General features: G+C 42.1%; 1 protein-coding gene across 3 annotated transcripts in view; it reads left to right on the plus strand.

The window, feature by feature from the left end:
- The first annotated feature begins 1,165 nt into the window (after positions 1-1,165).
- The window catches only part of KAT6B (lysine acetyltransferase 6B), a 183,372-nt gene continuing 162,192 nt past the window's right edge, over positions 1,166-22,345 (plus strand). The window contains exons 1-3 of one of the 3 annotated variants that reach the window (XM_088474988.1): positions 1,166-1,411; positions 3,862-3,939; positions 9,583-10,409. In XM_088474988.1, coding sequence (XP_088331114.1) covers positions 9,789-10,409 — 621 coding nt within the window. In that variant the 5' untranslated portion in view covers positions 1,166-1,411; positions 3,862-3,939; positions 9,583-9,788. Of the gene's footprint in view, positions 1,412-1,543; positions 1,621-3,861; positions 3,940-9,582; positions 10,410-22,345 lie in introns of those variants that run through there. The other 2 variants (XM_088474990.1, XM_088474989.1) reach the window with 2 other exon arrangements.

The raw sequence follows: 22,345 nt of genomic DNA on the forward strand, positions 1-22,345 counted from the left end.
TCTGGGTGTCGGCATTCTGAGCACCGCATCCTGACAGCAGGGATATAGGAATCGGTATGAAATATCGCCGGCCGGTTCGATTCCCGGCAGCGGCAGCCTGACAGATGAACAGATCGCTGCAGCGGCAGCCCGCCAGCGCTGGAAATCCCGATCGTCCTCAGGTAAGTAATAACTAACCTAACCCCCCCCTTGGGGGGGAGGTTAGGGTTAGGCACCCCTAAGTGCCTAACCCTCCCGGGGGGGGGGGTGCCTAACCCTTCTGGGGGGGGTGATGCCTAACCCTAACCCTCCCCCTCCGCAACTGTGCGCTCGCGGCGCCCGGCATCCCTTCGATCGGGATGCCGGGCGCCTGTCTCCCAGCGTTGGGAAATAGTAGACGCCTGTCATTTAACCCACGACGAGATGGGAAGCCGGCTGTTGGGATCACGTTAGACGGTTTCCCGATGGCATCCCGGGATATAAACTGCATCCCATTTAGAACTTCTTTCTTATGATTCTCAGCGGTAACTTGGTATTGGCACCATTTATTACATGTCATTTTTAGTTCATAGCTAGTCCTGGAAAGAGGTAGAAATCAGAAATAATTGCAGAATAAAATCAGTGTCTGAAGACTTTGTCCAGAGTATGGAAGCTCCTATAAGTCTTGTATCAACTTGTAACATTAGGTGAATGCCAGGATCTTTTTTTCAGTAGAAAAAAAAATAAAACAACACTGGAAACATTACAGTAACAACATAGTGGAAATATATTTAGCAATAGGTTATAGTGAAGCACTGGGGTCATATACATATACTGTGCAGTGAATTATTGTTGCCTGCTAATTAAAAATGATGTATGGGTATAATATAGTGTAATGTTGGGGTCTTGGTTGATGTATAAATGCTTCAAGAATGCCAGGCATGCCATTTCCTCCCGCATACCTCCCAAATGCCCATCAGCCCTCAGAGGATGGATGTCATGCTAGAAATAGATGCGTTTTCATATCGCCCGCTCGCCCGCCGCTAACAGCGTCCCTCAAGATCAAGAGACAAGAATAAAATAACTCCGCTGATCTGCCAGCTAGTGAGAGCGTTCCGTGTAAGCCCCGCCCCCGAGAAGGCGTGGTTAGGCAGATATCTCCTCCAATAACAGTCCTGTAATCTCATAACAGCAGCCAAGGAAGGCGGCCACTAATGGGTGCATCATTAACGCTATAACCACGGCCCCCGCTGCTACAACCCAGTAACGATTGACTGAGAATTGTGACCGACAGGCAGTCCTACCAATCAGCATAATACGGTGGGCGTGGCCGGCGGGGTAGGTGAGGTGTAATGAGACTCGGTGTAATCAGTGTCATGTCGGACCCGAACGCAGCGCAACAAAATGGCGGCGGAGGCTTAAAGGTGTCTTCAAAATCGGGTGACTCGAGGAGGTGAGGATACCGCGGGTGGGGGCAAGGTGATGTGATGGAGCTGGGAGTGACGTAATGTGTCTGTTGCATGACGTGGCCGGTAAACGTGACGCGCGCGTGACGTCACCCGAGCATCAGTCTAGTGTGCGGTGACGTCAGCGCCGTCCGTTTACAGTACCCCGATCATTCACATTCACAGCGGGGGCATAGCTGCCGTCCGTACAGAGAAGGTACCGCCGGTGTGTGTGTGACTGTGTGACCGGAGTGATGGGCTGCGCTGGGTGTCAGTGTGTGTGTGACAGCTCCAGTCTCCCGTGTGTTACCTGTCCTTACCCTTCTGATGTGTGTGGGTGCGTGTGTCATCACAACTCGTGTGCAGTGACTGTGTCTACACACCGCATGCCCCTGTGCATGTGTCCTTCCATTGCTATGTGCACAGCTGGCTGCGGCTTGTTATTGCATTATTATTATTATGTAGGGTAGGAGTGATGGTCGCCAGCCACCGAGGAGTAGTACATGTAGCAGAAGTGTGCTGTTCCAGTTGTGTTGTGTCTGCCTGTGTGTGTACAAGCCTGTGTCATTGTGTGATGCTCATCCTCCTTCTTCTCCTCCTCCTCCTCCTCACCCTGCAGTGTCCACCTGTTCGCATGTGACACCAGCAGCCTGCCGGGACTGGGATCTGTATGTATCACACACACACACACACTTGCTCTCTCTGTCTCTGCCTCTTGGGGGCTCCAAGTCTATTCTGTATACAGTTCAGCAGGTCTACAGTGTTACTCTGCCCTATGGCAGCTGGGAGGGTAAATGAGCAGTATTTATATTCTTGTTCCTTAGCCCAATTTCCTAAGTAGTCACATCAGCTGTGATGTACAAACCACGCCGCCTCATTATCTAATTGCTTTGGTGTTCATGAGGGAAATATGTATATTATAATGAATAGTGCACCTCCTACTGTAAGTTATCACAATTATTAGAAGTTGCCTCAGAATTGTTACACCATTTACAAGTGTTCTAGTTATAGAACTATGTGCAGGCATTCCAACTCGATGCAGTGTGCCGTTGTTACTGAGTTTGAACGTTGGCAACGGGCACCCTCCATCACCCCTATATTGTGCGTTTCATCTCACAGTTACGTAAATGTGTAGAGAAAAATGCACAATGTTAGCCTTACGCTTGTAGGTGGATTTGTGAACACTGTACATTGCACCGTAATGTGCTATCATACATCATATATTATTGAATTGCCCCCATTGACTTCTACTATCCATATAATATTTGGTACATTATATCCAATTTAATTAGTTAACATTTTAACAACTATATATTTTTAATTTCCATACTTTTTTCTGTACCATTCGTCATGTGAGCTGTACAACTAATATTGTAAGTGTCTGTTTAGAGTAAATGTGATATATATATAAAATTTCCTTTTGGTTTCTGTACTTTTATTTTTTTATGAAGAAAAAATAATTGGTAGGGGGTGTTTAATGCATATAAACAAACCAGGTCTGCCAAATAGTAAACACCCTGTAGGTAATTGTAGTTAGAAGGAACACACTGCTTACATAATTGTGTAACAAAATATATGGAATTGCTGTATAACTGCAAATATCCAGGAAGTAATGGCTCACAGTAAATCAAGTCTGAACGCTGGACATGACCTGGCACACCTGGTCTACCAACTTCGTTTTATTTTGTCTAAATTGGCCAAATTCAATCTGTGCCCCCACTTCCTGTACTTGTTTCAGGAAAAGCAATGTTTGATTGGATTATATCAGCGGCATAGAAAATGTGTTAATGGCTGCCATCGCGCATGTCTGAGTTCATCAACTGATCTTTCAAGAATTCATATCCCCTTTAGTTTGCATCTGTTCAACATGTGCAGATCACTGTCTTTCAGTGAACAGCGCAATATTTTTTTTAAAAAAGAGAATAAATAAATATATTACGCTTCATTACTGCATTTGTGAGGTAAAATACCGCTATTCATTATGCACATGAGCACTTATTTCATCTTTGTTACGAAGTGTATGTTTCAAGTTAAAACAGAAATGATAATTGACTGAGGTTTTGATAGTATAAGGTTATAGGTCAAAATATTCAGTTTCTGTAAAGAAAAATGTACTGCTATATGGAATTTGCAGAATGTGGGAGTTAAAGCGTAGTGGTAAGGTAACAGCACCTGCTCTTACAATAGTAGTTGATCAGTGAACAAAGTTAGCATTTCAAAGGTTATCTTATATGTCCACTGAGAAAAAAATGTGTATGCTGCATTAACATTTAGGGTAAGGTACATATTTTTGCTCAAAGACTTTACTAATGTTATTAGCCTAAAAGTGCTTTTAGTGTCCTTACAATGATTTGTATGGATCACTGCAACTATTGATATATATCTGTTTAGTGGTGAAAGATCTCATGCTGTGTGTTACGTGTTGTGTGTGTACTTATCAATTTCTGTTTGGTTTCAGAATGTGGTGCTTGCTCGCTCTGCAGAAGGATTTTACATCTGCAGGTTAAACAGCCAGAAGAAGACATTAGAGGTCAAGGTAAGCCTTAGTCACTGTTTGTGTAAATTAAGCACACTGTTGACCTTCTTGATGCTTGTTTAATTACACTGCGTATAGCAAATAGCATTATACATCTCCTCACATGTAGCCACGAATGTTCCTGTGGCCTCATTTTAGTAACATAGCAGAATTGGTTCCATCATTCTATAGGACTATTCATTTGTTTCTCACTCCCATCTTAAGTGCCCGGGAGCTATTTAATTGTTTGGGCCACTCTCGCGCCCTAATGCACGGGATTAGCCGTGATAAGCGGCTTATCCCATGCTAAGTGCCGGGCACGTTACAGTTAAGGTGCCCCCGGTACTTGCGGTCAGTCCCCAAATCCCTACTTTACATGGATTTCTGTTAATAAATATGTAACTGTTATATCCCTTTGTCTCACACACAGGGGGGAATTCAATTCCTATTTGAGTTGGCAAACAGAAATTAGCTAAAAGTTATCTGTTTGGGCGCCCAAACTGCTGTTTATGCACGGTTTATGGCACTTTATACGGATTTAGCTTCATGCGGCTCACTGTAACACTCACGTCTGATCGAAGCGATAATTGAATAGCTCCGTTGGGCGTCCTTTGCTAACATGCACCCAAAAACAATTGCATTCCCCCCTGTGTTTCAGACATAGGGAAATAACTGTTTGTTAGTTATTTATTAATATACATACTTATGTAGAGCCAGTGTACTCTGTTGTGCTTTATATATAGGTTATATTTCCACTTCATTACTCTGGATATTTATATTCATAAACATATGCAGGAGCTGTTTTAACTGAGGTAACGTTAAATTCCAATACTAAAATGTTGTGGTATAATGCATCTAGTAAAGGCATTCCCTTCCCTTTGCACCAAGTATATGGCTGGGGCACGTGCTCACTGGTGACTGCTATGATACCATTTATTTCTATAGCTCCATCATATAATATTCCATTGCGCTTTACAATTGGGAACAAAACCATATGCAGCAACAATTACAGCTGAAAACTCTGCATCAGGCCCATAGAGTTTTTAAAATGACTTTGTACTTCTAATTAGAGCATTTCCTTGTAAGAGGACAAATCCACATGTTTGCACAAAGTTGAATAAGAATTAATAGAATCTCGGTATATTGAAGTTCTATATCTAATTACACCCCTGTCAGCCCTGAATATGTGCCAGCTCTATTATTTTCCTACTACTATTATTTAACACTGAATTGTTACATCAGGGGGTGCTGCCCAATTAGACGCTGTCCATGAAAAATTAAAGTTTGATGTAGGTATGTTGCATGTGATATACCATATGGTCCTAGTCGATAATTTATAGCTGGGTACACACTGCAATGTGTGTATCCAGCGACGGCACAATACTAATATAAATATATATATATATATATATATATATATCTATATCGCTCCGGCCGATCCAGTGTATGCTCGCGCTGTATATCGTGCCATGCAGCGGCATAGCGTCGCTCATTGCATCGTCCCATCTGCTGTGCAGCCCAGCAGATGGGCTGATGCAATGAATGACTACCACGATCGGGCGTACACACTATACGTTCTGCACGATATATCATTCCGATCTGCGTCAAAACAAGAGTATTTATTAACAGTTATTTATATAGCGCACACATATTCTGCAGCGCTTTACAGAGAGCAGTTGCCCAATCACATCAGTCCCTGCCCCAGTGGAGCTTACAATCTATATATGATGGTGTACTACACTGCTGCTTAGTGGTTAGACACCTAAATGTACAGGAACCCACTCAAACATGTTCTTTACTGCACCTCATAAAAGTAACTATCTCATAAATTGGACCTTTTCCCACAACCTTGACACAGCCCTGGATGTGTTTGAGCTGTTGAACCTGTCTTTATCACTGTCATTTGCTGTATCTTCATTTATAAGACTTTCTTTTCTTGGCTTGCTCATTTGTGTGGTTAGAAGGAACTATATACACCTATTTAAGCCAGATAGAGAGACAATTCTTATATTAAGGCATACAATAGTTTGTGAGCACATTACTTGACTTTGCTATAGGTGGAAATAATCTGATGTTTAGTAGCATACTGTAGGTGTAAACTTGCAAGCAGTCATCCAAAACAATCAATTAGCAGCTAGATCTGATCAGTCTAATGCTGCACCTTTGCACATATATTGTTAAATTGACTCCCATTACAGCGTAAAGCTGGCCATACACGCTACAGTTATCGGGGCGATCCGCGGATCGCCCTGATAATTGTAGCGTGTGCGGGCGACCGAGGGTTAAATATTGCTCGGTCGGGCATGCCGGGTTGTCCAGCATGCCCGTCCGATGCGATAATTAAGGGGTAAACTATCGGCCGCATCGGGCAGTGTATGCCCAGCCGCGGCCGACTGACAGACGTTTCCTGTGTTCAGTGCCCTGGAAGGAAAAGGGAAATGTCTCCTCCCCCAGGGCGGAGCGCAGACGTCGGGCTATCTCAGTGTATGCCGCGGACATCTGCTGCTGGCAGGCTGCCAGATAAAATGTCTGTCGGTCTGACAGGCATTTTATCTGGCCGTGTATGCCCAGCTTAAGCAATGGTTCTGTAATGGGTTTGTCTTTGCTTAAATGTTTACCCCCATGAACAGCTTCACTGTTAAAAACGGATGCAGTAATATTTAAATCTGACTTTCTACCAGTGGACAACGCACAACAGGACAACACTGGTGGGTGTGAATTTAACCAAAATATGGGATCCATGACATGGAACCTCAACAGTTATGTTAGGTGGGGATGTTGTTAAAATGTGGGACATTCACATTTAATTTTAAATTGGCTCCTTTTAGATACTTATACCCAAATTTAAAAGGCATGAGGGATTGACAAAATAAATGTAATGTGCGTCTTCCCCAATGAACAATGAGATCTATACACACACACCTTGCCTAATTACACTTTGCTGGTGAAGTTTGTTGGTCCTGATGAAAAGGTATAAGCATTACTGATACAGAACTAGACCAGTTCCCTAACTTGATGCTCTGCACATACTCTATTGAATATACAAGCTCATTAATTTCTGATTTTGCTAGATTTTTTTTATTCGTGTAAACCTTATAAACTGAGTGATGTTATGTGATTAGGTAAGGATGTTTATAGACTGAGTGCTTTATATAACGCCTTTATTGCTCATACTTTTCTATAAGTCTATCCTGTGTTCCTGGTCTGTCTGTATTTCCCTTTCTGTATGTTTATAAGGTTACAACCAACTGTTATCTTTTAGTTTGGTACTAAATATCCTACGTGCAGCTTATCACTTGTATTTGACACTGCTGCTTCAACACTCCTCACTGCAGCTTTGTTCCTGTACACCATATTGCCTCAGTACAGCACTGCTTTTGAAATTCACTGCAAGGAACCAATGTTCCTATGTAATCTACATTTGTTTAGTATCCAGCTTATTGTTAATTTATATAAAAAAATATTGTTGTACAAACACCCAGTAGTTACTGCTACAAAAGATGGCAACTTTGTGATGTCTTTTGCACATTGCAGAATAGCTCAGACTGTGGGCCTGATTCAGTATGGATCACAACTGCTTATGCAGATTGAGCGATTGTTATCCATTGCACATTCATATAAGTCGCACTGTGCGTGCACGGCGATCCTACTGCGATTACAGACGCACATAGGAATCCATCGCAGAGTGAATGACAGGCTGTGAGCGTTTGGGGGTGGTGACGCGGGAGTGGCTGGAGAAACCCAGGCGAGCCTATCCGTTTGAACGCCGTTTCATGGGCATGCATAAATAAGTCACTGCGATGTCATACGCAGCAGTGTTCTCCCCAGAATTTTTTTCCAGCCGGGTGGCATCAAGAAGTAGCCGGGTGGGGGCCTTCGCAATAATAAAATGTTTTAAACCCTGACCTTATAATGATTTAAATATTACACTGGTGGAGTTGCGCTAATTGTACTTGTAATTACAAATAAATACTTAACGTGGCAGAAATTAATTCAAGACCCCAAATAAATCTAACATATATTTAATAAACACACAATAAGCATGTCAATAGTGGTATACAAATGACATATAACAATCACCTTAATATTGTAAAAGTCTATACAGACTATCATGCATTACCATGGAACTTCTTAGTTCCTAATAAAAACCTGCATAACTGGCAAGTTTACTAAAGGAAGCAAAAAACATAAAAAATATATATATAAAAATTGTATATTTCATATATAATGTGACCAATCTTGATCTGACAGTTCTCACCCGATCAAAGTCCACATGTGAGAGTCCTAATATCCCCTTGATTCTACCTCCGGGTTTTAAACAAGGGGTACCGCTGAAATGATTTACAAAGATGTAAACAGTATAATGTTATTTAGGAAACATGGACTTCACACTAATTTGAAGCGTACGTATAATCCACCTGTATATCCTGAAGAGGTGTAGCGGTTATTGGTATCTCCTACCGCCTGGCCAATGGACAAGGTTATCCTCTGATGGGGAAATCCTGAGGCTGTAATATGGTCAACACATGACCGCCTGATTTTCTCTCACCGTCCTGAATCCAGCCAGTGGGCACCGTCACCGCAATATATATAGCGCTTATGGCTCTCCGTGGAAATAAGCGGGTGTCCAGGGTCAGCAAAACAACTGTGTCACTTGATGAAAATCCTCTAACTAGTTTCGCTTCCACTACATGAAGCTTTATCAAAGAGCATGACTTATAATGATTTAAACTTGATATAACATTTTATATATATTAATTCTCCTCTTCTTCTTAGAGGCCCAGTCGTTTTGCAGCTTTTTCATAATTAAAGTCTGTAGGATCTGGTCTCTCTAGTGAAATCAGCATCCCAATATTTAGTGCTGGCATCACAGAATTTTTCTTTGTACAGCTCCCAGCCTACTGCCCGGCACTACCCCCCCGCCCCCAATGCGCCGCGTCCCGTCGACCAAAACCCTCACTAATGTGTCCTTATGGCCGGCGGACATGGATGCCAGACGGACTGGGAGCCTCCGATAGGTAGAACATGTGACTGTGCAGCTTGGCGTCACATCCAGCATCCATGTCCTTGGCAACGAGGACACATTGAGGGTGACCGGGCTACAGGGGACGCAGTGCATCGGGGTGGGGGTTGTGCCGGTCAGTAGCTGTTTTTTGCTGGGAGGTGCGCCCCGCAAAAAACAGCCTGGGGAGAACACTGCGCAGCTTGAGTACTCGCTGCGTGCGACGAGACTTGCAAATTCTGCGACGGGTCAAACCTGCTGTAATTGTGCGTGACGGGCCGATGTGCCCCGATGTATACATAGAACTGCGAGGTATTGCAGATGTGAGAAAGCAGTAGCGGACGTCTCTATGCTGGCTGAGCTGTTTCAGGCATTGGCATATTGTCGCAGCTGCATTGCGTGCGATTTATACAGCTGCGATTGCGATCCGTGCTGAATTAGACCCTCTGACAGGTATCTGTAAATCAAAGCCTAATAGTGCACCCTTAACAACAGAAGCAGACTTTAGCAAGCTGAATTGTTTATAAATAAGATATCCAAAAGTGCCATACATATTACTATATGTATAAATGTGAAAGCTCATAGTTGTGCCTCCCTTCCATTGAGTAACATGTCCTTGTCTTTGATCGTTTTAATGAAGTCTGTTTTCTCTTTTCCCTCAGATTTTGTTTTATGACACGGATTTAGTGTATTCCAGCTGTTTTGTTTGATGTGACTCCCTCTGATGGAATTCTGCTATGAAGATGGATATGTGTGAGCTGTTGCCGAATGCAACCTAGGATACATTTGATTACTGGCTGGATGTTTATCGTGGCGCACGGATGACCTCTAAGGGTAGCACCTGGCTCTTGGATACAGTTTTTTAACCATGGTAAAACTTGCAAACCCTCTGTACACGGAGTGGATTTTGGAAGCCATACAAAAGGTAAAAAGACAAAAACAACGTCCGTCAGAGGAGCGTATTTGTCATGCAGTGTGTGTGTCTCATGGGCTTGATAAGAGACTTGCCTTTGAGCAACTTGAGCTCAGTGTACAGGATGGCTCGGTTCTCAAGGTCATCAACAAAGGTGTGGCTTCATACAAAGACCCGGAGAACCCTGGACGCCTAACAACTACCAAGCCTTGTCCTCTGCCTAAAACAGTCAAGGGGCAACGGCCAGTGACTGCAGACCTGCGCAGTGTGGATTGGAATAAACTCCTTCGTAGGGCAGTAGAAGGACTACAGGAGTCCAATGGTTCATCTCTGAAGAATATTGAGAAGTATTTGCGTAGTCAGAATGATCTGGCTGGAATTGTGGCAAACCCTATTTTTCAGCGAAGGTTGCGTCTAGCAGCTAAAAGGGCTGTTAACAGCGGGAGGCTACTGAAAGATGGCCCACAATATAGGATTAACTATGGAGGATTGGAAGGCAAAGGTGCATCCAGATACTGCATTTCTTCCTCCTCCATGCTGCCACCAGTCAGCCTTCTCCCTCATGAACAAGACCAGGTGAGTGTGTTGGTGTAACTCATGGCCCCAGTACTAGAGCGGTCATGTTTAAATAAACAATATTGTAAGTTTGGTCTTTTTGGTGCTGGTTGACTAACGACTTAATTGGTGGTGTTTTTGTCTTTCTTTCAAGCTTTCTTGACTTTCTCTGGATTTGACACTTTGCACAGATTTGAAATCTTTATAAAGTGCTATGCTTGTCTGTAGCCAGTGAGTAACCCATGTTTCAGTAAATAGTGTTTTTCTTGATTCTGGTATTCTTTGATTAGGACAAGTCATGCATTATAGGAAGTAAATATACCAAATATGAGCCTGCATAATAAATCAGTGTGGGATTTTAACAAATGTTAATGTGTTATTTTGTACACTTTGGGTGACTGTAGGAGAATGTGCGCGTAATATGACTTTGCTATCCTAAAATGAATAGAAAAAGCTTATGTAGTAACATTGTGTATTGAGGAAGTTTGCACACTGAGATGTACTAGTATGTGCTGGCTGCTTTATTCATATGGGACCTCCTGGGTATTTACTAACTGTGTTGTAACTCGGACAGTCCTTTCCTCAGTAGTTCTGTCATGGTTAGTGTGTACTTACTGGCCTCTCTCCTACACCAGTGTGTTGTGCATGCTGCTCTCTTTGCATTACAGTCTTGGATTTGCAAACATTTTGGATCAGAGTTGGTTTATATGTGCATTTATGCTATTGTGTGTGTATGAATCAGTAGAAAACCATTGGCAATGTGTCCTGAGCGTTATTAGATAAAAGAAAGTACAGAAAAAAAGCCTGCTTTGTCCATTTAGTTCACATTAGCTATGCATTGATCTAAAGTTGTATACACTGCAATGTAGCAGTGTTTGATTTGCCTAGTCAACAGTTTGATTTGCTTGTAATCCTTTTTTAAAGACCATTCGCTTCCATTAATCATCTGTCTACATGTTCTTAACACTTCTTTCTGTCTTTATTTAATTTATTTATTACCAGTTATTTATATAGCGCACACATATTCCGCAGCGCTTTACAGAGAGAGAATATTTGGCCACTCACATCAGTCCCTGCCCCAGTGGAGCTTACAATCTATATTCCCTATCACATGCTCACACGCATACACATTAGGGTTAATTTGTGTTGGGAGCCAATTAACCTACCAGTATGTTTTTGGAGTGTTCGAGGAAACAGGAGCACCCGGAGGAAACCCACGCAAGCACAGGGAGAATATACAAACTCCACACAGGTAGGGCCTAGCTAGTGCAGCTGGCATTGCCAACCAATTGTACTCTACTTCAAGTAATCAATTTCTTTTTTTTCAATGAGTAAGCAACCTATATAATGTGTGATACTTCTTGAACTATATTTAAACCTTTTGCATAACTACACACAAGATGAGTAATGTTGCCACGTGTTGAGGTAAAGCGATAGGCTATTTTGACATTAGGATGAATTGCATACAAATAGAAGGTCAGTGATGTTGGCTAGTGTCCGCTGACTGCCATTTTCATTAGATCTGGTTTTCAATATAAAAAAAAAGTGATAAACAACATATTTCTGACTTTTAATGCATTTTATTGGGATGTTTCAGGCAGGAGAATAGGAAGTATGTGTCCCTTATATAAGATTATCGAGTCGGGCTCAGGATACTATTACATTTTGTTATGCACTGCATGGTACCACAATGCACTGAACTTGTGTTTTCAAAGCTTCTCAGTAGGTTTACTTTAATTCCACTTTTCTTGTTTTGGAGCATCTCATTTTCTCTACTGTGTTGTCATCATGGCTACATCAAGCTGGGTACACACTATATTGTGTATCATACAATATATAGCCCCGATGTGGATCGGAATGATGGATCATAGACGGCGTATAGTGCAGGGCTTAACAAATCCCAGGGGCCAGGTCACCATGGCTACCAGATTTTGCTGCCTGGATACCAGATTTTGCAGTGAGTGAAGGAAGCAGATCCTCATCAGCTCCCGCGGAGATTCCTGCCTATAGTATTGCGGCGCTCATTTCATGCACAGGAGTGCATGTGCTGAGTGTCGTCTGCTGTGCCTGTGTCCGTCCCGACCTGTGCTGACTCCTCCTGTCCGTCTCATCCTGCGCTGACTCCTCCTCTCCATCCTGGCCTGCTCTGACCCATGCTGTCTGTCTCAGTCTACGCTGATCCGCCTGTGCGTCACAGCTGTCTGTCTCCTATCTCTGGCTGCATAGAGCTCCCCAGTAATAGGGTCTATGCGTGGCCAGGGATTGCGGAGCGGCTTCAGAGGGATAGTGGTGTGACTACCAGGGGAGGGGGTTCTGTTGTACTTTCTGGCACCATTGTTTTATATGAAATGTGCTCCTTTATTACTGGAGGGTGAGGGGTGGAGCAGAGGAGCTGTGCAGAGTAGTGAGTGGGCTTCCATGTTACTATATCCATTCAACTGCGACCTTTTGTGGACTAGTATAGTGTGTATAACAGTTGCATAACACACAGAGCTGTGCTCCTCAATAACTCCTGTAATTTTTTGGGGGGGACAGTGATCTGGCTCCTACACGTCCATCCTGGCTCCTAGATTTTAGAAAAATTTGTCAAGCCCTGTTATAGTGTGTGTGTGTGTGTGTGTGTGTGTGTCCGATTCGTCGTTCCCGGCCATCATTCATTGCATCGTCCCATCTGCTGTCTTGCACGTCAGATGGGACGATACAGTGTACGATCGGCACACCTGATTTCCCTGATTTGATTTCCCCAAATCTGACAGCACTTTTCGCCTGTTTGAGTTTCGCCGGGTTCCGTTTTCACGTCCTTTGGAATTGAATAGGGCGAATAGCGGGGCCACACACAAACAGTTTTAGCCTCCAAAACACGCTAAGTCGGCAAAAAGATTTGGCAGGTGAAACCTTTACGACTTTTTGCGTCTAATTGAATGTGCCCCTTTAGTCTGTTTGCCTCAAAGTTGGTTTCTTAGTGACAAAATAGCAACCTAATAATAACAGGCTTGGCCACAAACTGTTACTCTACTTTTTTTTTTTATTTAGGATCATTTTGTTCTAGTGTTTTGCATGAGGCTAGATCACTGTAAATGTATGTTTTTATTGTATGACTTTTGTGCAGCAAATATTCATGTGAAGAGGTGAGTGACGGTCAAGGTGTGTAATCGGTGATTATGAGACATGTCAGTCAGCAAGAGCCATGTGAAACTGACCTAATATACTTGGATTTTAAGGGATCTAATAATTCTGTTCTTGTTTTTTTTTAAATAATTTTAGTTGTTTTTAACAAACAAATTAAGCTCATTGTACTATGGACTTCTGCAACTCTTTCATAGGAAAAATGACTGCTGAGTCTTAGAAAAGCATCATTTTAATGAGACTACTTTCTATTAATAGCATATACCAAAGAAGTACACTTCAAGTAACTCCATCCTTGTGATTCTGATTACAGTTCTTTTTTGTAAATCGTTTCATTTCAGCTCATCTTTAAGTTCTAATTTTGGGATGTTGTGCCTGGACAAACGCATTTAATGATATTAAAAGAGCCGATTGTTTGTAGTTGGAGGTTATATCTGTGCTGTGAAGAAATGAGCTAGAGGTACAGTGTTATGGAGAGCCACATGTTGCAGAGACGTCTAGTCTTTCAGGGTAAAATTAAACTGTATATGTCTGAAGTTGCAAAGCTGCCAAATCTTTTAGCTGCTTGTGAATGAGCTGCTGCATTCCATGGTGTCTGCTTACACTACGATTACTCCTCCCCCTCCCCCTCCCCCACCCCTTGGAGTATAGTTGCCCTGCTCTGTGTGTACATAGTCACTGCCACTTTGACTTGTTTAAGATGCTGTAGAATTGATCTCTTGACTGGGTCACATCAATATCTGTTTAATCTCTGTAACACTGTAGATGTTTATCTTCTCAGACTGGCTTGCCCTCCCAAGAGCTCAGTGCAGCAGTGTCTTAATACATTATTTTCCTAAAGCTGCTATTTATATAACACAAATGGTTTGATCAACGTTGCTTTGTTGTATTTCACAGTTCCTTGTTTGCTATGCTTTAGAAACAATCATAATCATACCAATTTGTATCTAATCTATCCACCTTACCGAATAATACATTCTATAATGTTTGTGTGGTTTTTTTTTTGTTTTGTTTTTTTCACAGTCCAAAATATTTTCATAAAAAGATTACTAAAATGGCAGCTGTAGCTCAGGGTAACTACTATTCTTCATGTGTACACCATACCCGTGCCAATGAACAAGATGGTGCAGTCCTGACCATTGGCAGCCATGAACTGTCCACTCCATTGCTGCTTCTGTAACTGGCACTTACAGGAGGGTACCGAATGTCAGTTCTCCAGCACCTATGAGGTATATACTGTATACATCTGTGTGTCTAAACATAGTGCTTTGTAACAAATGCTCTAAAAACCATTATAAAGTGTACATAAGGACATGCATAATCAGCATTTCTAAGCACTTACTGTTGTATGAATCATATTTGTTAGAAGGGGAGAATCCAATTGTTTTTTGGGCACCCAACAGCGCTGTTCAATTTTTGCTCCAATCAGGAGCGAGTGCAACGGTCATTGCGCTTGTCACGCCCGAATGCACCAATTTAGCTGATAAACATACAACACTGTGAAAATCGATTAGAACACATGTAAACCCACTAATGAACTACCCATGCACTTCTAGGGGTATATTTACTAAAGTGTGGGTTTATAGTAGAGGAGGTGTTGCCCATTGCAACCAATCAGATTCTAGCTATCTTATAGAAGCTGCTAGATAAATGATAAGTAGAATCAAGTTGGTTGCTATGTGCAACATCTCCACTTCAGTAAACCCGCACCTTAATAAATATTAAGACACCTGGGGGCGATTAAATTCAACGTGATATTGTTCTCCAACTTAGTGTGGCGCTAATAACCTTGCGGCCGGCGCGTTAGTTGGAGAATGTCGGGTAACACGATTAAACACCCAGGTTAAGGCGCAGTAACCAACATTTTCCGGCTTAAGTGGAGTCAATTAGATAGCTCCAGGAACTCCTTCCTATAACTATTCAATATTGACCTGAATCGAATCGCCCCCTAGTGTCTCACAATGTACTTGAATAATTTGCAGTTATTTGTTCTTTAAACATCTTAATGTCTACAGAGGTACAAGCCCCAAATTGGACTGATGCAGTAGTATCCATTTGATGTTATCCATTTGGAAATCTCGCTATCTCAGCTTCTACACACAAGTGTTTTTTTTTTTTTTTTCCTTTAAGTTATTCAGCGCTTTGACTAAGCAAATTACACACATACTGATCCATGTTCCCTTTGCTGTGATGTAGAATACAGTGTTCACAATGGTATGAATACCGTTCAGTTGCTATTTAGCGCTGCAAGTCGCTTAAGAAAGAATTGCTTTCCAGTCCAATCGTGTGGTTCCAAAGCACAAAAAGTTATTTATGTAAAAAGGGGTAACACAATTTAAGAGTTAACAGAGTAAAAAGCTATTATATAGTACAGTCGATACATGCACGTGCGCACTTGTCCCAGTATACAGTCAGCAGTCCAGATGTCTGCGGTCGCTAGAAGATGTGTGTACACTGGGGTCAGGACACAGCCTATATACCTTACAGGTTTCAGAGTTGACAAAGGGACAAATTGACAGGTTCTCATTGGTTCTTGCTTCTGGTCAATCTGGTCATTGGTCAGTTCATACGGTGTCATCAGGGGTATGGCTCAGTCCTCCAACAGTAACATTGTGTAGCTTCCCGCCGAACAACTGGTTAAAACTGGTTACAACACTGCATACAAGTAATAACATTCTATTCAATAACTCCTTATCCATAACTAGCGGATGCATGATGCGACCTCTTTGCCGATAGAAACTGATGTCTGCAAGTAAACAGGGATTTAGTATGATACCAAACATGACATGTCCCTGCATTCTGAACCTTAGATCTCTTTTAAGTACATCTCACATCATAATTATTAGATAACCAGAGTTATTAAAGGTATTGTTATTAACTATAATGTGTGGGAACCATTTTATATGTATGCGTTCGCGTGTTTATATATGTATGTGTGATATATATTTTAGTGTGTGTACATTATGTGCGTTAGTGTATGTGTGTGAATTCGCATTTGTGCGCATTGGATTGCACCGACGCAAAGTAGCGTCCAAGTAACACGTCATCAGACTATAGACTACTATATCGTCCGATAATAATTGTACAGCGATCATATCCAATTATTTGACTTTGACAATGGTTAACTACAACATTGCAAAATAACATGGCAAGAAGGATGCATTTGACCATTCTGAATTCTGCAGGTACATGTGATGACAAAATAAAGTGCCTCAAAGAATTATACAGACAAGTCAAATTTACCATTTTGATTGCATTTATATAGTGCTATAGGAAAATTAACCCTAACAGAGACACGGACTGGATGAGTAGCTGACAAACATTTGTCTACGTTACAGGGGTTACACTTTGTTTAGGATCAGGATGTAATAGTTCTTTAGAGAAATTCACAAACTATTTTTAAATAGGACATAGGCCCGTATTCAATTAGAGGCAAAAACCTGCAATCGGTGAAAAGGTTTTGCCGATGTGCGGTTTTCACCTGTTTTTCGAAGTATTGCCCTATTCAATTCCAGGATGTTTTTGTCTGGGCAAAAACAGGTGAAATAGTTTCTCCACCCAAAGGCAGCAGAAAAGATGTGCAAAAAAGAAAAAAAATCCTCTTATCACCCCCTAACAAAAAAAAAAAAAGTCGTCATTTTTGGGGTGAAAATTGAAAAAAATATTTGAAAATGGGTTTAAAGTATTGCATTGGGTATTTTGGGGTGCTGTATGGATGGGACAGGTGTTTTTATGATTACAGGGGGCTGCAGTAGCTTTTTTATTTTTAAATGCACTTTATTAACCAAAATATACTAGTACCCATTTAAATGTACCCCCCCAATTTAACTACAACAATTATTTTTCTCCAAGGAAATTGCTTTATATAATTTTTTCGCACTAATGCAAAGTGCATATAACAGCCATTTGGCTCAATCTAGGAACCCAAAATACTATTATTACAGCTATTAATACACTTCTATATTGATTACCAGGGTCACTTATGTTTTTTTAGGGGTACAGACTGATTTCCCCCTTTTCTCTAGTTGCAGCATTTGCACATCCGCGTCTTCACCTGTTTTGCAATTGAATAGGGTGGAAAGTGGGAGTTCGCATTGTGTAAGTAGGTGAAAACTTTGCTGCAAAACAGGCGAATGAGGTGAAAACATGGCGCTTTTTGCCGATCTCTGCTTTTTGGAGCTAATTGAATACGGGCCTTAAAGGCAAAAGAGTATCAGAATACTGTTATCAATATATACAAATTTGACCTCTTGACTCAAGCACTTTGGACACAATTGAGCTTATATAGTGGATACTAATGTGATGGGACCTGTATGTAGTTAGGAGTCGGCGGTCGAAATACCGACCGCCGGCTTCCCGACAGTGAAATCCTGACATGGGACTAATGATAGGCGTCTAAATACTGATTCCTATCATTAGCCCCGTGCCAAAAATCCTGACGCCTGGCATACCGATCGTAGGTAAGCCGGCCGTCTGGAGCGGATATCCACAGGGGGGGAAGGGTTAGGTTTAGGGTCTCCCTGGGGGACTTGGGGCCAGGCACCCCCCCCCCCCCGGGAGGGTTAGACTAGGGGAGAAGGGGGGTTAGGGTTAGGCACTCCTAAGGTAGGGTTAAGGGGGGAGTGGCTTAGTGATAGCCTACTTGCTTCATCTTTCGGCCTTCCGGCGTCTGTATTTCATCGGCTGGGCTGACGTCTGGTGGTAATACATACCGATTCATATGGGACCAATAGTAATCAGTCAGTTCATAGCTGTCAAACCATTGACCTCTCATCACCGCATAAACTATTTGAACTTGCCTAACAACATGGTGTAATGTGCTGCCCATAGCAAGCAGGGTTACCATTATTTATTTAAATGCTCTAGAATAATGACAACTATATTTTGATTTCTGTGGCTCACATCATGTTGCTGTGTGCATGTTGGTCTCAGACAATGACTTATTGGCAACAAGGAATATACATTTTTCTAATGTATTTATTTTTTTACTATCATTTGGTACTGACTGCATACTGCAGGCCAGACATCTTTTGGTTATTCACAGGTATGCCGTGCTGGCATAGACCATTGGGGGAGCATTGTAATCCCTATTACTTGGGGTCTGCAGTACCAGTATTAACAGTTTCCATATACATGGGTGACAGTGGCAAATGCAGATTTTCTAGAGGCGGGTTTCCAAATACTTTATTTTAAAGCAAGTGTGGACAGTCCATCAAGAGGGCATAATTAGTGCTTAACCAGATAACATACGGATCAACCCGGGTATTTCTTCTGTGTGAAAGGATCAACCCGGGTAACAATTCCTGGGACTTCGGCCCTGGTAAAAACCAGGGTCGAAGTCCCGGGAATTTTGACCGGGTTGACCCTCCCACACATAAAAAGTACCAGTGTTGATCTGCAAATTACCGGGTCCAAAGGCTTGACCCAGCAACTTGCCTTTCTGTGTGAAAGGGGTATAAATGTGATTTTGATGAGCACTGGGAATAAGTGCCCACTGCTATACAATTGATCGCAGTGTAAACCTGCAACTAGAGTACTTCTGCTCATACCCTCCTGAGGTGCGAGCAGAAATCTGATTAAACTAGTGCCGCGGTGCTAGTTGCGGGCTTACCGCGTGCGCTAACAACAGCATCACGCCCAGCATGTAAGATGGAGAATGCAGTTTATCGCAACTGAACACCTGGCATTGAGTGCTGTAAGCTGCATCTCTCCACTTAAGTGCAGGGCACAAGGAGAACAATTATATAGCTCCGGGCACTCATTCCTGGGGCTAGTAAACATTGCATTTAATTGAATTGCCCCCCAAGTGTCCATAATGTTGTACATGAAGAATCACAGTAGTATAAACAAAGCCTGCAATATAAAAATGTTCCTACAGGCAGTACAGGACAAACATCAGTAAACTAATGGCACAATGAAATGAGACTGTAATGAACAGCAGCACTAAATGTGCCCTGAGAAGGGGGGACAGAAAGGATCAGAGTCGCTGGCTGTGAATGCACTGGAGATGAGCATAGTGCAGCGTGAGAACCAAGAGGATGGAAGACCCTGCTTTACAGTCTAAACGGGTTGGGAAAGATGACAGGAATCTAGGGACAGTTATAACAAGCTTCCCTGAAACAGATGGCTTTCTGCTCATTTATGCAAGCACCCTCTCCTTTCCCTCCATTGGGTTCATAAAAGGAGCACACGTGGAGAAAGAGTGCATTGGTTATTAAACTGTACTCTGGATCATTGATTCCACTGGCGACATGCATCTTCTGTTTATACTGCCAGCAGTGGAAATTGGAGAATGAACCCAAACCGTAGTAGTTGAAATGTTAGTCACTGTTCTATAGAGCTGTTTTATATGCACTACCTGCATGAGTTCAGGAGTAGCCATGGTGGAGTGAGGTATAGAGCTCGATAGAAGAGCTAACATGTATGAATGCGAGAACTCCACTCAGTAAGGAGGGTAATGACTACATTTTCATATACAAATGAGGCTCATGCTTCAGGCTGTAGCATACAGGCTTCTAGCATCTAGGCACCAAGATCCTTTTAAGAGGTGTTTACCAAAAAAAAAAAAAATTCTATATAATTCATTATTTTTTTTAAGTGGACAAATGAATGTGTTTATGTATTATACTTGTAGTAACAGGGTCCTCCTTTGCCTCAGTAACGGCTGACAGCTATTGACCTTTCTCATGTCGGTTTTTATTTAAATCTATTTTTTTCTGTAGCTCCATCAATAGCATTTATCCATTTATAAATCACTTAGCAAATTGCTGTCAGTGCTATTAACCTCTAAGTGGCAAAAGACAAGGTGACATTTATGAAAACTCTTCCCCATAAGTACTAGTGTTTTTAATGCTAGTACAATGCACTGAAGAGTAACTGTATATGGAAATCATTGTTTCCAATGACCCCATACACAATGGTGGAGTTTGGGAGTGTTGCAGTTTCCCAAACACAGCCATTACAATTCTACAGCGGAATGCTCTTCTGAACAAGAGTAAAAACGCAAGTTATCATTCTCCCTTTCAAAGCAGATTTATGTTTGGTAGGCAGATTTGTTTGGTAGGCATATTTATGTTTGGTAGGCAGATTCACTGGTGTTTGAAACTTGCATTTGTTGTGTGTTCTGTTTTTTTTTGGGGATTTTGAAAATTCAGATATTCGTTTCCAAATTATAACCATCATAAATTTTGTGAAGTGTGCAATACCTGTTTCTAGTCCCGGATTTGTTAGATCTATCCATGGGAATGTCTGCATGAAAATGACCCTTGTTAGACCAACATCAGTACAGTGCTATTCCGATTACTGTACATGGTTGCTTATGTCATTGTTGGGTATTCAATGGTTTTTTTGCAGCGATTATTAATCGCGCCCTACGGAGCAATTCAATTGTTTTTGACGCCCATTAATCATTGCGCTGGTCGCGCCCAAAAGCACAGCGTTTAGCCATGTAAAGCTAACTTGACTAATGGGTGACCGACGGAGCAATTCAATTATTGCTCCAGGTGCCCCTGCCTCGTGTGCGCGTCTGACAGCACCAGCTTTAGTAGCTCATAGAGGCTAAACCCATGTACAGTCTTAGTTAGGGTGCCCAAACTACAGACTTTTTACACATTTCCGCTTGCCACCTCTGGAGGCTGCGAGTAGAAATGTCTACACCCGCTGCTCTCATGCCCGATCAAAGCACGAACGCCCACTACTGAGCGGCGCGGTAAAAACAATTGAATTCCTATGGAAAAGGATGGTCATGGTGGCAGTTGTAGTCTACCAAGGCATTACATTAAAATGTTGGTAACTACTTATGTAACTTTTTAAAATGTGTGGATTTTTGTTTTAGTATCCCTTCCTCCTTAAAATCTCCTTTAGACTGACTGTAGAGAGATTCTGGACACCTTGTATATGTGTGACATATTCATATATCAAGCCAGTTCACCGCAATGTGTTTTAAAATGTACTCTAATATGAGGCAATGCAGTCTTGAATGTTACCATGGTGATCTTAGATGAAACCATTATTCTATCCCTGGATAAATGCACAGCTGGAATTGTTTTGGTGGGGAAAACATAACCCTTGCATTGCAGTAACTTAGATGAACCCACACAACTTAGTACTGGTCACAGTCTAAAGGGGGAATGCTGCAAAGTGCCTCAAGGATGGTCAGGCGAAGGCAGTTGGCAGATGGTAACATTCCTAATTATTACCTTAAAGCACACAGAGGTGCACAGAATAATTAGCAATGTTTGGCAGTAATGTGTGCAGCCGAACATCGTGGCGGCACTTTGCGCTGTATTGAATTCTCCTCTTGTAGGGATTGTAGTGTTCTCCCCAGGCTGTGTTTTCCGGGTGCACCACCCGGTAAGTAACAGTTTACCACCTGGCAAGTAACAGCTTACCACTCTACACTTTGAGAGCCTGCAAGTGGGCACAGTATTTGGGAGCTGTATAAAAAGGACCAGATCCTACAGACTTTGCAGTAATCAGACGACTGGGCCTCTAATAAGAAGAGGTGAATTAATATATAAATTATTTCAAGTTTAAATTTTTATACGGTCAGGGATTAAAACATTTTATTATTGCGAAGGCCCCCACCCGGCTACCACTTGATGCCACCCGGCTGGAAACATTTTCTGGGGCGAACAGTGGAATGTATTGCCACCTGGTGATGCTATAACTGTAAAGCTGGGCACACACTAAGACTATGTGTACCGGAACAATATGGCGGCCAACATCTTATCCTAGGTACAAATTAGAACGATGACATGAACAACGGAACAATCCCTCGTTCCGTCCTTCATTAACATGCATGTAGCCGCATGTGATATCATCAGTGTTGT

Source organism: Taudactylus pleione, unplaced genomic scaffold (assembly GCF_031769625.1).
Source record: "Taudactylus pleione unplaced genomic scaffold, aTauple2 ptg000157l, whole genome shotgun sequence".
NCBI classification, from domain to species: domain Eukaryota; kingdom Metazoa; phylum Chordata; class Amphibia; order Anura; family Myobatrachidae; genus Taudactylus; species Taudactylus pleione.